A 15478-nucleotide genomic window follows, 5' to 3' on the forward strand; every position below is an offset into this window, starting at 1 on the left:
GTTTCTGTTTTTATTTTATTTTATTATTATTGTTACTTTATTTAAAAAAATGGAAAAAAGGATAATCACCCTGCTGTTTGTATGACTCAGAAACACCAGCTCAAGACAATTCCCTGTATAACCTACTACTTTATGCTTGGTTGGAATCTCAGTGCATGCATAAACTCCTTATATAAACTAAGACTGGTGGATTGGAGACGGCCGTTGTGTGTGGGGACATCAGTGTGACTGTGTTTTTAGACCGGCTGTCAGGGGTTTCGGTGAGAGGCAGGGGAGTCTCGGTTCCCGTGGCGAGCCCTGGATGAAGGAGAATGAGGATTGAACACATGCTCGGCGGTGCTTTGCAGAGATTTTGGGGGGAGGGTGTTGAAATTCTTATTAAATATTCAAGTCAAGCAATTCCAAGCTTGAGGAAGGAGAGGAATAAGGGTCTTAACACATGTACTGGAAAAGAAATGGGGTGCTTTAAAAAAGTAATTTAAAAAAAGATAATAAATTGATATTAACACATTAACTTGTCTTGATTTAATTTTTGGTTTTCATGTAACTTTTAAGTATCTGAAAAACGGGCCTAAATGATCTTAGTTTCAGTTTCTAAAGTGTGAATATTTTCTGTTTTTTAAGATATGGCAAAGAACATCTGTCAGTGTTTTTAAATATTTTTTAGGCAGTAGGGGGCTGAAAATATGGAGGACCAAAATTTAACTTTTGTTTTTAAATGACTGTAACTAAATTGGTATCATCAGTTAGTCTTTCAAATGACATGTTTTTATTTGCGTTTGAATTTACCCATTTATTTATTTAATGTTATTTATCAATGTATTTTTATTTTTTAAATAAAATCCAAGTTTTCAATGTAATTCCTATGTATCATTTTTCCAATTTTAATATTTACATTCTGCAGTTAGTCTTTATATAGAAAAAGCTCAGGTTTTTGCTGATCAACAAACCTTCTAGTGTAATGATGGCACTGTTTTTAAATTGGACAGACCATACATATATGTGTGTATGTATATAATATTATTACAAATATTTATTTGTAATAATATTTTGTTACAGTTTTTTAATTTAATACATTTTTTTCATTGGCATACTTGGTCCTCCGTATGCCCAGTTAAAGTCCCCCTCTTTAAAATTCAGGGTCTCATATTGTTTTATTCATTTAGACATCACTAATTATACATAACTGAAGATGGACCCTTTATTCTTACACTTACCAGTGATCCTAGTGATTTTCTGGGCTCCTTAGTTTAAAATGAAATGGTTTCCCTATGATGATGACGCAAACTTTTCTAATTATCTATAATATATTCGTTTTATAAAAATAAGTCAAGTCAAATATTCACATCCTTTTAATTGTTATTTTTCCTCCTAAGCAGACAAATGCTTCGCTAAACAATTACTCTCGTCCATTGTGTTCATATCCTGAGCTGCTATTTGTCCTCCACTGTATCTCTGACATCATTAGCCTGACTGGGAGGATCTGTGCGCACTGCCCTTTAAGATGCGTCTGTCATCGCTCCGTTAATGGAAAGTCACTCCGGCTGTTTTCTGCGGTGCAGATCTGTTCAGTAAGGGCCTGGCTGGAGGAAGGCGGGGAGAAAAAAAACACGCACGAGTGGATTTTGTGTCGGCCGAAAACCCAGGAAGGAAGCGGGAGAAGGGACAGGGCTCCGCCGAGAGAGACGGAAATGAGAGGGGGGTGTCCAAAGAGGAAACCCTATCCCTTTAAGAGCAAGTGGGACATAGCGGTGCGAGAAAAGGAGAGGAGGGGGAGAAGAAAGAGGAATTAAAAAAGAAAAGGAAGAAAGAGACAGGGAGGGAGGAGGGAGAGCGGGCGATAAAAAAAGAAAGATGACATCCTCGCAGCTGAACGGCCGAGGTGGAGCGATAGGCTGCGGCCCGGCGAGAGCGCCGCTCGCCGGGGTCAGGGCTTGAATCCAACAGCGAGGCTTCGACAAACACCCGATTGGCCTATTTGGGGGGAAATCGGAAAAAAAATATTTGGATTCATAAATTAAAAACAAAGCATGACCTGCTGTGCTGCCAGATACGTGTGTTATAACCCATATTTGTTCTTTTGCGTAAAAATACGCATTTATTTCACGCAGGTTGGCTTATTGTTTGTTGCTAAAGTGTGATACTGTGAGATGCGAGGTTTTTTGTTTTTTTGCTTCTTTTTTTCTGGAAGTAGTTTGGACTGTGTGATCCTGCGCTTCAGTGAGACTGCTGTTTAAATTAATTAAAGTTAGAAACCAAAGTCAAAGAGAGAAACGGGCTGTTATTGGCCTGGCCTGCTCCACCACTGCCTGTGTACCGCAGCGTGCGTTAGTCAACAGCTGCGTGCATTTTAATCGTCAGCACTAGGCTACCTCAATGAGAGAAACATATTTTTGCAGACGGCTTTTTTCGCGTTTTTCCAGAGGACCCGGGAGCCCGGCGTTTCTGCTGCCGGACAGGCGGCTGTTTGCGCCCCGATCAGCGGCGGGCCGACCCGAAGAAAGCGATGCAAAGACCGCTCTCCTCGATCTCAATCCAGAGCTGACTTTCTAATCTCCATCGCTGTGGCGCAAAATGGATGCTGCTTGGAGCAATTTTCTCTTCCAGGTAGGCCTCTCTCTTTCCTCTTTGCTCTGCTTTCACTTTAACAGCTCGCGTGCTGTCGCGCAGGCCTCCCCCTCTCTCTCCCTCTGTCTGTCTCTCAGTGTGGGTCCACAGCTGTCCTGCAGCCCTCACTTCTTGCATTTACTACGCCGCACTCTTGGAGAAGATATAGCTGTGACTTGTGTTTACATTTGGTGATGGCCTTCTCCTTTGCTTCTCCAGAGTACTCCCACTCAAAACCAAGTGGAGGGGAGCCTCCAATCAGAGCTCTTGCCAGTTCATACGAGTTCTCCCCAGACCCCACCCACAGAGCACATAGCACAGCCTCCTTCAACTGTGGACACCACTGCTCTCAGTGAGGAACCTCTGCCTGGTAAGGGGACACTGCACTCTTAAACACCTGTGGAGCTGAGAAAAAGTGTTTGTGAAAAGACCGGACACAGCGAGGCAGATGATGGCCACAAAAATTTGAATCTCTTAAAATAGCCGAGTACTTAAACGTGCAAATGCAAATGGCAGCGAATGAACCACTTGTGTGGTCTAAAAAATGTAAAAAGTGTACAGGTCACTCATGGATTATCAGGTACAGGTGAATGACACAGTGTAGAGCATCTCAGCATCGCTATGACAACAGCATGAAGAATATCAACTCATACACTGGTGATCAGAGCAGGATTGTGTAGTTTATGAATAATGTGTATTTATTTTTGCTATCATAGAAAGCAACTAAATTTCTTTAATCCTACCAAGCCTGAGCCATGAAGCTCTTCAGCACATCGTCTTCACTTGTGTGCCAGCAGAAAAATAAGAAATATGGAGCACTGACCACCACATCCCCATCTGTCACTCAGATAATAAGTCACCCTCCCAAAATGTGAATATTTTCGATTATACGTGTCATCTGTGGTTGATAAGAGAATATCTTTGAGGTTTAGAGTGTCTGAAGAACTCATTTCTGAATGGACTTTAATCTCATCAGAATAGTTAATGCAATGGTTACTATAGTAACAGCCCTGCGCAATATATCAATCATATCAGCCAGTCATTTTAATAGCTAACCAGTTAGTTATGTAAGCTAAAAAAAAAAGTTTAAAAATCTTTTTCTATTACATCTTCTTAAGATGGACTTTTCTGCTTTGGATTTTTTTTTTTTTTTTTTGGACTAGTTGACCTTCCAGAGGTTTATATTTAGACCGGCCACATACACTGTATGTATCTGTTTTCCTGCAGGATGCCTTAAAGGATCATATAAAGCATCAAAAGTTAACATCTTTCCTTCTTTCTTTCTTTCTTTTTTCCATCATCTGTCTTTCCTCACACCTCCCTCGGCTCCAGTGAAGCCCGTGTCTCGGCCAGCTCGCGTGCAACACATCTGTGCCATCTGCAACAAGCAGTTCAAGAACAACTACAACCTGCGGCGGCACCAGTCGGTCCACACTGGGGTACGCATGAAGGACAGGGCCAGAGAGCAGGCGGAGGGAGCAAAGGAGAGAGCTGCCAGCCAGGTGGTGGCGGCGGCGGCGGACCCGTCGGCAATGGCGGTGGGGGCCGGAGGGAGGGCGGAGAGGCCCCATGTTCCCCTCTCCCTGCTGCACCTCTCCGCGCCTCCCCCTCTCGCCCCTCCCGGTGTGCTGGCGGGCGTTCAGCAGCCTCCCCTGGGTGGTCAGGATTGTGAAGGGGTGGCCATGCCAAACGTAATGGCTAGTGTTAACCCTCATGCTCCGCCTCCTGCTGCTGTCGTCATGGCCACAGGGGCGGCAGTACAGGTGGGTCAGGGCCTTGTGGAGATGGCTGTTGTCAACCCCGAACCTTCAAGCATGTTGTTTCTTAAGCTGCCTGACCGGAGGGATGGTTAAGACGTCTTCTCCCCGCAAGCAGCTGCCCGTGTGTCACCTGCTTTGTATTTGATTCAAATTCCCCAGTTTCTCACATTTTCCATAAAGCCCAGGAACAGAAATCCGTTAAGGGACCAGTAAATTCCATCCCAGTGTTTGGCACTGGTCCCTCAGTTTGAGAAACACTGTGCTTGGAAGCCTCCCCCATGCTCCCCTGCATGTTCTCTGTAACACAAACAGTGTGAAAGTGGCTAAATGTTTTGCACAAATAGTGAAAACTTTGCACAACCCACACTTAATTGGCAAAATCTCAGCGTGCATCTTGCATGGTTTCCACATAAGAAACAGGGCAGCCAACAATGAACGCATTTCTTTTCACAGTGCAGCAGCGAAAAGCTTAACGTCTGAACTCTGTAGTGTGCTTATCTTGTCTGCTTTGCCTCAGCGGCCCACGAACCCCAACCCCAACCCCGTGAGGAAGAACCACGCCTGTGAGACGTGTGGGAAGGCCTTCAGAGACGTCTACCATCTCAACCGTCACCGCCTGTCCCACTCAGACGAGAAGCCGTTCTCCTGTCCCATCTGCCAGCAGCGCTTCAAGAGGAAGGACCGCATGAGCCACCACGTGCGCTCCCACCAGGGCGGCGTGGAGAAACCCTACATTTGCCCCCACTGTGGAAAGGCTTTCTCCAGGTAATGCAGCAGAACGAATGTTCCCGACACACTTGCGGCACGTAAAGAATTTCCTGCTCTGACGTGTTTCTCTGTTCTTTCTCTGCTCCCAAGGCCCGACCACCTCAATAGTCACGTCAGACAGGTGCACTCCTCAGAACGACCCTTCAAATGCCCCGTAAGTCACAATTATCTCGTGTTTTATCTTCACTTTACTTTACACGTTTAGTCACTTCACTGTGTGCATAGTGTTCCTCTTACACATTGCAGTGCTTTTATATTTTCAGCTTATATATTGCAGACAGACACGAGTATATGAACAATGAGAATATTACCATGGAAACCGATGTGGATAAAGTACATATGTATCTTAATCAGATATGTAGGCATAACATTTATTTAACATTATTGTGAACATTATGCCTACATGCAGCACAACTGAAGCTGGATATTTACACAGGCAAGATCAGCATGTCTCATCGCACACTTGTGTGTTTATGTATATGTGCATCTACATGCGTCATACATAAAGATGTGAACTACAGATCTTTGAACTTTCGTTAACTTAAATTTGATAAATATTGGTTTATCAACTATATGATGACGAACCGTGACAGTAGAAATGACAAAACTCTTTCACACAGATACACACAGACTTATTAGACTGTGGATCACTCACACAGTCCAATATAAATATATATATAAATATAAATATGCAGCCATCATGACACTGAAGTTATGAAATTCTCTTTTACTGTATCATTGTATGATCAACAGAACAAAATCTTGCATAACAATTTTTTTTTGCACTTATTGAGGGGTGAGAGTCTCTGTGCTGAGTGTAGTAGCAGTCATTACATAGTTCACGTGGCCCTTTAAACATACATAGATTTATCTGTTTATTTATTTATAAAAAATAACTTTTACCACTGCTGTTTTTTAATTTTTGTTATTATGATTAAGTAAATTAGCTTACCAACAGTACAAACAGACCAAATAATCATATGCTATGGGCATGCGCTAACTGTATAAAAAAGATGGAGTTAGCTGCTGACATCACAGTGGTTTGTGAAGCCCTCTTTGAAGTCTCAATTCTGACATCATGACTGTCACCATCCTGGGGGGGGGGGGGTTTACAGCCTGAAGTGAACATGTTTGGATAAGAGGGCAAAGTGCTAAGTTGCTAGCTAACGCAAGATAGCAAACAGATACCTGCTAATAACTGCTAAGTAAAGAATTTTACTCACCAAAACTGGAGCTTAGGCTTCTTGAACAGGCTGTTAGGTCCATTATCCACAAAGCAAAGCATAGTATTTGTCTGATAAATGCCCTGGAAATCTTTAAAATGTCAAAAGCACCCCAAAGAAATTAGCTGTGGTACAGTGGCGCTAACAGCTACAGCTTCCTCTGTCAGCATTAGCAGTGTGAACATTGTTTTGGACATATATTGATCCTGAAAAGGTAAAATAGCTGTAGAACCTAAACACTTTAAACAAATGTATTTCTTCTGTAAAGAAAGTCTGATGCCTGAAACAGTGCGTTAGCGACGAACAGTGTGCGGAATACATTTGTGGGTTTTCAAATATGTGCAGCTGTCACTAAGATTTTGTGGCGTGCAAAACATAATATTGTAAAACCTCACTTTAAAAATTGTAGTTTGCGAAAAGTTTTGCCATCATATTGTCATATTGCTTTCTTGTTTTTTCAGACATGTGAGTCCAGTTTCGCTACTAAGGATCGTTTGCGTGCACATATGATTCGCCACGAAGAGAAGGTGCCCTGCCACATCTGTGGGAAGCTCCTGTCAGCTGCTTACATCACAGATCACATGAGAGTGCACAACCAGTCGCAGCACCACTCATGCCATCTCTGTAACCGCAGTAAGTACAGGTGTTTTATTGCACTACATTCAATATAAATTGCATTTTGAGGGAGGAAACACGGACATTAAAGCAGACATAGCTTTAGGGATGAAACAGAGACTGTGGACTCTGTAGTAAAAATGTCAAAAACAAAAAGACCACAGTGCACCTGGCTTAACCTTTTTTACTCTTTTGTTCTTGCTTTGTGTGAAAGATGAAGAAAAAACAGAGAAAAGGATCATTTATCTTGCTCTGCCTGAAGAAAACAAAATCAATCTACCATCACCGCTATAGCACGCGCTTATGTGCTGCACTATTTCCTGGCTGAGTGCTGCAAATGCCTGAAGTCACAGCTGTTTGTTCAGCAGTTTTACTGCGATAGCAAACCTCCAGAATGTTTCAGAGAAAGAGTCCAGTGACTTTGAACGTGGCATGATTTTTAGTGCCAGACCTGAGTATTTCAAAAACTGCTGATCTGCTGGGATCAAAACCATCTTTAGGGTTTACAAAGAACAGTCTATAAAATATCCGGTCATGAGCAGTTCTCTGGATGACTGCGTTGAGCTGATAGGAAGGCAACAGTAACTCAGATAACTTCTTATTACAACCAAGTTATGCAGAAATAAAGCAGAGTATTGATTTCTCCTGCAACATGGTGGGGTCAGAATTTGGAATAAGCTTCATAAAAGCATGGCTCAGTCCTATGGCCATGAGCCATAAAAGCATGGTTCATGACTCAGTCCTTATATCAGTGGTAGTGATGGTGCACTGGTGCGTCAGATATTTTCTTGGCACACTTTGAATCTCTTAGAACAAAGTCTCAGAGGAATGTTTCCAGCACCTTGTTGAATCTTTGCCAGGAGTACAACCCAGTACTAGCAAGGTGTACCTAACAATGTGGCCAGTTGACTCTTGTTGCATAACACTTAACTGAAAAGTGTCCATATAAACTTCACACAGAAGGCCCCGGCCAGATGGTGGAGTCGAACTCGAGACATTCTTGCGGTGACAAGTGTATTTGTAAAATTTCAGACTGTTAACATGAGGTTCCAACATCAGTATTTGATATTTATTTAGTGTCCAATCACATTTACACACTCGTTCTTTCACTTATGACCGTTTACATATTTAAATATGGTATTATAATAACATGGTAGCACTGTGGTTGGCAGGCTTGGGTCAGGGGAGTCTTGCAAAAGAGAAAAAAATAAAACCTTGAGTTTTTAATTTGTCGTTTTATGAGCTTGCTGCATTGTTTTGTTTGTGCTTGGATCTCAATTGCATCATCTCTCGCTGAAGTAACGCTTCTCGGCTCTCTCCCTCTCGCCCATCAGGCTTCACCACACTGACGTACCTTCGTGTCCACGCTCAGAAGCACCACGGCCAGGAGTGGAAGGACAGCCCGGGGGGCTTTGGCGGCAGCGCCTCTGGCGGCATGCTCGTCTGTCACTTGTGTGGCGTCCACTGCAAGACGCCCACCCAGCTCCAGGGTCACATGGGCACCCACACCAACAACCAGGCCGCCCAGAACCCCGTCACCTCTAATGTGGCTGCCAGCAGCTCAATCACCCTTAGCAACATGGTGACAGCACCCACCGTCTACGTCACCGGTAACACGGTGGTGGACCTGCTCGTCACAGACTGCTCTAGCATTGCAGCACCGCAACCCCAAAGTTAGCAGTAGAGAGCTCATCAGCAATAACCCCTGTCCTTCAGCAGAGGGCAAGGTCAGAGACGGTTGGAGTTACTCGTAGATGCTGATCCGATTTTAGTTTTGTCACATCCCCACTCACGGGTAAGGTTAGGATGAAGAGTTGAGGGGAGATTAACACCAGTCAGTGCTCAAGGGCAGTTTAACCTCAGAGTTGCAGAGCTGAGGCACCAGAGAAAAGGAGAAAATGGAGGAGCCGGGGAGGGGGTCAGACAAAAGGACATTTGTAGCTGCAGGAGGTTCAGTGACACTAACGACAAACGTGGATGTGTTGTCCAGATATTTCCGAGTGCTCTTGTACGTTTAAAACTCCAATGAAGCTGTGGTATTGTGAGCATCTACTGTATCACTCTCCTCTCTCTTTCCTCTCTCTCTGTCTCTTCCCTCGACCCCGGCGTCGGCTGCTCTCTGCAAGCGCACCAAGTACTGTATGTATATCTCACACCAGCTCTGATCTTACCTCCATTTTGCAGCTCACTTACTAAGAATCCAAAAGGCTTGCATTTAAAATAAGTAAAGAAAAAAAGTAGCAGGGAGAGAGCAACTCCCAGAAAATAAAACGAAGAATCGGTTTAGAGGGGAGGTCGCGTGGATGGGTGCGCGGAAGTCTCGGCTCGACTCGCATGTTGGCTTGTATTTTGTTTTATTTCATTTGTTTTTTTTCAGAGAATTAACTTTTGATTTGAAGCGGCGATGATCGTTTCTTTAAGTCTCTTTGATTCGGATGTTTGTAGATCGGGACAGAAGACGGCATGCATTCGTGGGATGTACTTTATTCATTTGTCTCCATAAAGGTACAGAGATGACGAGAGAGTTGCGTTCAGCACCGTCAAGCACCTTAAACTTGTTATTGCTGGATTCTGTAAAGGATCGAAGTGGGTTTAAGATTTCTTGGATTTTTCTCGCTCTGAGTCTTCCTCTCTGGGTCTAGCCTTTGAAATTAAAAAAAAAAAGAAAAGAAAAAGCAAGAAACAACTGCTAACAAACACTTCAGCTTCTGACATGGCGAAATCTTGCACCTGAGAACTACCTTTTTGCATGAAAACAAGCTAGCTCAGTCATGCGTATTGTTAGGGAGCTGTGATGACAAAAGAAACTTTTCAGCAGTTCCACTAAGTAAGTTAGTTGGCTGTAAACAATAATATTTATAAAAGTGTTGATTTCATTCAGACATTTTTAACATTGTTGGCCATTCATTTGATTGTATCGCCACAGTCCTTTTGTTTTCTCTATGTACCAGTCCAATGAGTGAAACTTATGCATTAGATTTAGTCATTTAACCCTCTGTATAGCACATAATGTTTCGAACACGTCATTTTGCATTAATCATGTGAAGAATGGACTTTTTTTTTTAGTTATATTGTGGGTGATTGAGTGGTGTTGAAAGGGCTTCTAAAGTCACAAGTTGGAGTTTGATGACATAAGTCGGAATTTGCTGTAAACTAAATCCTGGTTTCGTACTGGAGCGAGTTTTCAGTTTTGTGTTGATACGTTATCTCGAGATTCATAGAGTTCTTTTCACCTTTTTTTTTTCTTCCTTTTTCTTTTCCTTTGGAAATACGTTCTTCCTGTTGAGAAAATTAGTGAATTACTACAAGTTAATTTTTAGCTTTTCTCCATTACATTAAGAAAAAAAAAGTAATACCTCTACTCTAGGATTCTGTACAGCTCTTGTGATACATCTTAATGCCTTATCGTACTCAACTGCATTTTAATTCTTTTATGATAAAATATTTCAAATCTTAGTCATGGATTCATTAAGAATATTAATGGGATGTATTTATATTTATATTTTTATATTTCTCAACAGTATGCATGTCTAAAAGGTTGTTAGAGCAAAAAAAAAAATCAATGATGCTTACTACAGTCATAAATATTATGTTATTTTGTAGATGCAGTAGAGTTCATGTTATTATTTTGTAATTTGGACAATTTAAATTAAAAAGAGTAAATGGGCACTGGTTTGTGGGCTGATCCTTTCTCCGACCGTGTAAGACGATCGTCCATCCATCTCGGTCCCGGTGGGGCCTGGAGCCTCTTTCAGTAGATACTGAGTAAATGGCAGGGTACATGCAGGACAGGTCTCTACTCCATCACAGGGCTAACTCAGAGAGACAGGCAATCATTCACACCCCCGCCAACTAACCTAACGTGCATGTCTTTGGACTGTGAGAAGAAGCCAAAGCAGCCACAGGGAGAACAAAACCTTCTGCTGTGAGGTGGCAGTGCTAACCACAATGGCACCACTGATAAGAATATTATTAATGAGAGTCTTCAGTTTAGTATTTCACATTGAAATACACATTAAGTAGCCTATTAAGCATAAATGATGCATAATTTGGTCTGCAAAGTACAAAGGTTGAGTAAGGGAAGGCAGTTAAAAGGATTATAGTAGTGTAGTGCTGTCTGATTACATGCTAAAGTTGCACATATTGGTAAATGGCCTGTATTTATATAGCGCTTTACTAGTCCCTAAGGACCCCAAAGCGCTTTACATATCCAGTCATCCACCCATTCACGCACACATTCACACACTGGTGATGGCAAGCTACATTGTAGCCACAGCCTGGGGCGCACTGACAGAGGCGAGGCTGCCGGACACTGGCGCCACCGGGCCCTCTGACCACCACCAGTAGGCAACGGGTGAAGTGTCTTGCCCAAGGACACAACGACCGAGACTGTCCGAGCCGGGGCTCAAACCGGCAACCTTCCGATTACAAGGCGAACTCCTAACTCTTGAGCCACGATCGCCCCATATTGATCATTTGAGACCATAAATCTTTACCCATTCATTTATTTCTTCATAGCTGGGCAATTTACAATGCAGGATACTAGTGCTGATTTTAATTGAAGACACGACAACTAAATTGAGTAAAAGGTTTTTGTATAACATTCCAACAGGCAGCTATACATTAGGGATTTCTTTTGTATCAGGAATGTCCTAAAATGTCAGGTTTCACTGTGGGAAAAAGGGATAATGTTAGTAAAAGTCCATACAGCAGCACCAATTTGGATACTGGATAAAGCCAGCTTTAAAATTCTTTGACATTTTTCACTTAAAATTAATCAGAAAATATTGATGACAAGAAAAAAAAGTTTTAGCATGTTTTCAGAAAAGAGAGAAAATATCCAGTGAGCAGCAGTTCTCTGGGTGACAATACCTTGCTGATGTAAGAGGAGAACAGCCAGACTGCTTTGAGTTGAGTGGAAGGTAAGAGTAACTCAAACAACCACTTCTTACAAAGTACAACACAGCAAACCTTGAAGCAGATGAAAAAAAAAACACACCAGGGGCCACTCCTGTCAGCTAAGAACAGGAAACTGAGGCTACAATATGCATGGGCTCACCAAAACTGGTAAATGGAAGATTTGAAAGATGTTGACTGATAAAAACATGGATCCATCCTGCCGTGGATCAACGCTTCAGGCTGCTGGTGGTGTATGATGTGAAGGATATTTTCAGTCATCAGATCTCAATCCAGTAGAGCATGTTTTTGACAATACAATACAATACAATTTTATTTATATAGCACATTTAAAAAACCACAGGTATGCCAAAGTGCTTCACAGAATGAGTTAAGAGCAATAATAAATACAAATATAAAGCACAAAATACAAATAAAATATACTAACAGGCGGGTGACATAACTAACCAATAATACACCAGGCATAGTAGGCACAACCCGAAAGGCTTAAGGTTAAAACATTATAAACATTAACAAAATGATAAAGATAAGTTCCAGTACACTAAAAATGTGGGCTCTAGGAGACGGGGAAAGCAAGGCTAAACAAATAAGTTTTTAATCGAGATTTAAAAGATTGAATTGTATCAGACGCCCGAATAGCTAGGGGGAGGTTATTCCAGAGGTAGGGTGCGACAGCGACGAATGCGCGGTCACCTCTGGTCTTGAGCCGAGATCTAAGTCGCACCAGGAGCATTTGGCCTGCTGATCTAAGCGCTCTCCCAGGGGTATAAAAGCTGAGGAGATCCGTAAGATAGCTGGGCGCGGTGTTATTTATGATCTTAAAAGTGAGCAATAAGATTTTAAAATCAATACGAAATTTAATAGGGAGCCAGTGGAGGTCGGAAAGAACTGGATTAATAGACTCAAACCTGCCAGTTCCAGTTAAGAGACGCGCAGCCGCATTTTGAACGAGCTGCAGTTTGTGAACAAGGGCAGAATGGAGACCAGTATAAAGGGAATTACAATAATCTAACCTTGATGTAACAAAGGCATGGATAAGTTTCTCCAGGTCCTTACGTGGTATGTAGGGCTTGGCCTTAGAGATTAGACGTAGTTGATTGAAAGTCGATTTAACTACGGAGGACACATGTTTGTCCAACTTGAAGGAACTGTCCAAGACAACACCCAGGTTCCTCAGAGTGTCAGAAAGGGAGTCAGCAAAGGGCCCAAAAATACCAGTTAGTTCAGCCCGAGAGAAGGGAGTATCAAAGATTACAATTTCTGTCTTCTTATCATTTAAAATGAGAGAATTGCTCAGTAGCCAGTTTTTAACTTCATTCATACAATCAAAGAAGTGTTGCAATGACGACGTGACATCCTCAGCTAGTTCAAAATAGATTTGAATGTCATCCGCATAGAAGTGAAAAGAAAAGTTGTATTTATCAAAGATTCGGCCCAAGGGTAACAAGTATAAAGAGAACAGCATGGGACCCAGCACAGACCCCTGGGGGACACCAGAGGTGACAGGGGCAATGGAGGAGGAGTAGGTACCCATGGTGACAGAAAAGGACCTTTCTGAGAGATAGGATTTAAACCAGCTATCCGTGGAGGAACGGGGTATTCATATTACTGATGTGCACCTGTGACGGCAAGCCACACATGGTAAGCTCCACACCTCACCGCCAGTTGATTCACTTTAGTTTACTTTGCAGTCACTACTTTAAATATATTCTATTTATTGTCCAATATTGTTTCTTTATTAAATGTATTTATTTTTTCATTTCACCTTCCAATGTTTGTATGGCATGCACACATATTATCACCGCAAGGTCAAAGTTCTGTTTTATGTTATATTAATACATCTGTCTTTGCTTGAGTTACCTGGGGTTTGGCTTCCCCTTCCTGGCTGGCAAAAGGTGTGGCAAAGGGCTGGGAGAGCTGAAGAATAGCTGACAGCCTAATTGGGTGAAACCAAATGATTCAAATTTGTTTAATTGTTTTGGATTAGTTAATGTTATTGCAGCCATTTTCCCCCCCTTGTGTGTCATTTGATTTAGCTAAACCATTAATTAAGTTCCCTTGAACTTGAAATGTATGGCTGTACTTATTAGTATAGTCAGACTGTATAGATGACTGTACTATACATACAGCATTATGAAAAAGTCTTGAGCCAACCCTTAGTAGTAGTAGTATCATTATTTTCTTGACATTTCTTTAAGTAGTCTTTAGGAATAGTTCTCCGGGCTTCTTAGTGGACATTCAAAGCTCTTCTTTGGATGTTTGTTGGCTTTTGTTCTGTTCTCTGTCAAGATGATCCCACACTGATTCAGTATACCGAGGTCTGAACTCTGGGGAGACCAATCCATGACTGATACTGTTCCATTATGTGGTTTTCTAACACTGTATTGGCAGAAGAATTAAGCTGTTGCCAATCAGATGCTTTCTCAATGGTATTGCATGGTGGATAAAAATCTGATGGTACTTTTCTCTGTTCATTATTCCATCAATTTTAACAAGAACTCAGACACCAGTAGCTGAAATGGCCCCAAGCAAATTTTACTACTCAGACATGCAGCTACATGTTTGCAGTTTAACTGAGAAAAAAATATTTCATGTTTCTACAAGAGCGGATGCCGTTGAGCGTTCAGGAAGACTGTTAATGTCCTTGGGTGTGGACTAAAGTATGATCAACTAGTAACAAACAGAACTCATTTTACACTGCATGTTATTAGTAGCTGTTCTTTGATAACTTTAAAAAACAAGAATTGGGTCCATAGGTTTGACTATAGTTTGGATTTTGTCTCATAGACAAAGGGTCAAAAGTATACTTGCACCCCCATTTTACATATCCTTAAGCAAGGCCACTTCAGAAGCCTAATGTTAGCCTGCTTTATCCTTTCATAAACCAGTGTTGATGTGTTTGGCATCATTGTCCTGTTGGAACACCCAACTGTGTCCACGTTCCAACCATATAGCTGTTGATCTGAGGTAAAGTTGAAGAATTTGAAGGTAGTCCACTGCCTTCATTATTTGATCCAATACCACTAGCAGCAAAACAGCCCCAGGAGCATGATGCTACCTCCACCATGATTGACGGTGGTACCGTGTTTTCTTTTTTGAAAGCCTCAGCTTTACTTCTCCAAACATAACTCTTGTCATTGTGGCTAAATAGCTCAATCTTTGTCTCGTCTGACTATTTGGCTTGTCCATGTGGGCAGCTGCAAATTTCAGTTGAGCTTAGGTGTCACTTTTGGAAGGGGGCTTCATCCTTGGTCAGCACCCTCTCACTCTATAGCGATGTAAAACTTACTTCATTTTGGACGGTGATGCTGGTGTTGTAGCAGTTTCCAGTTCATGGCACGATTGAGCTTTGGTGGTTCCTGGGTTGTTCCTGAACATCCTAACCAGTTTCTTCTCATCTGAGGGTGATAGTTAGTGTCATCTTCCAGACCTTGGCAAAGTGGTGACACATCTGGATATCTTATACTTAATTGTTTGAACTGATGATCTTGGAATCTGCAGTTGTTTAGAAATGGCTATAGGAGAAATCCTCAACTTGTGTAAATCTACACTTCTCTTTCTTAGATCTTCACTGAGTTCGTTAGAATT

General features: G+C 42.1%; 1 protein-coding gene across 2 annotated transcripts; it reads left to right on the plus strand.

Moving 5' to 3' along the window:
• Nucleotides 1–1627: 1627 nt before the first annotated feature.
• mazb (MYC-associated zinc finger protein b (purine-binding transcription factor)) lies at nucleotides 1628–10636 on the plus strand. 2 transcript variants are annotated; one of them, XM_080873324.1, is made up of 7 exons: nucleotides 1628–2607; nucleotides 2827–2977; nucleotides 3940–4370; nucleotides 4885–5132; nucleotides 5226–5289; nucleotides 6820–6991; nucleotides 8308–10636. In XM_080873324.1, the coding sequence occupies exons 1-7, from the start codon at nucleotides 2575–2577 to the stop codon at nucleotides 8649–8651; spliced, it is 1443 nt and encodes a 480-aa protein (XP_080729450.1). In that variant the 5' UTR covers nucleotides 1628–2574; the 3' UTR covers nucleotides 8652–10636. The 2 variants fall into 2 exon arrangements, with proteins under 2 accessions (XP_080729450.1, XP_080729451.1); XM_080873325.1 differs by having other exon boundaries at nucleotides 1634–2607; nucleotides 3940–4046.
• Nucleotides 10637–15478: the final 4842 nt, after the last annotated feature.

The sequence above is a fragment of the Rhamphochromis sp. 'chilingali' genome (genome assembly GCF_963969265.1).
Source record: "Rhamphochromis sp. 'chilingali' genome assembly, chromosome: 22".
Lineage (NCBI taxonomy): Eukaryota > Metazoa > Chordata > Actinopteri > Cichliformes > Cichlidae > Rhamphochromis > Rhamphochromis sp. 'chilingali'.

Coding starts and splice junctions, on each gene's coding strand:
- mazb (XM_080873324.1), top strand. CDS start 2,575: ATGGATGCTGCTTGGAGCAATTTTCTCTTCCAG. Junction 5,290..6,819: donor AACGACCCTTCAAATGCCCC/GTAAGTCACAAT, acceptor TTGTTTTTTCAG/ACATGTGAGTCCAGTTTCGC. Junction 6,992..8,307: donor ATGCCATCTCTGTAACCGCA/GTAAGTACAGGT, acceptor CTCGCCCATCAG/GCTTCACCACACTGACGTAC.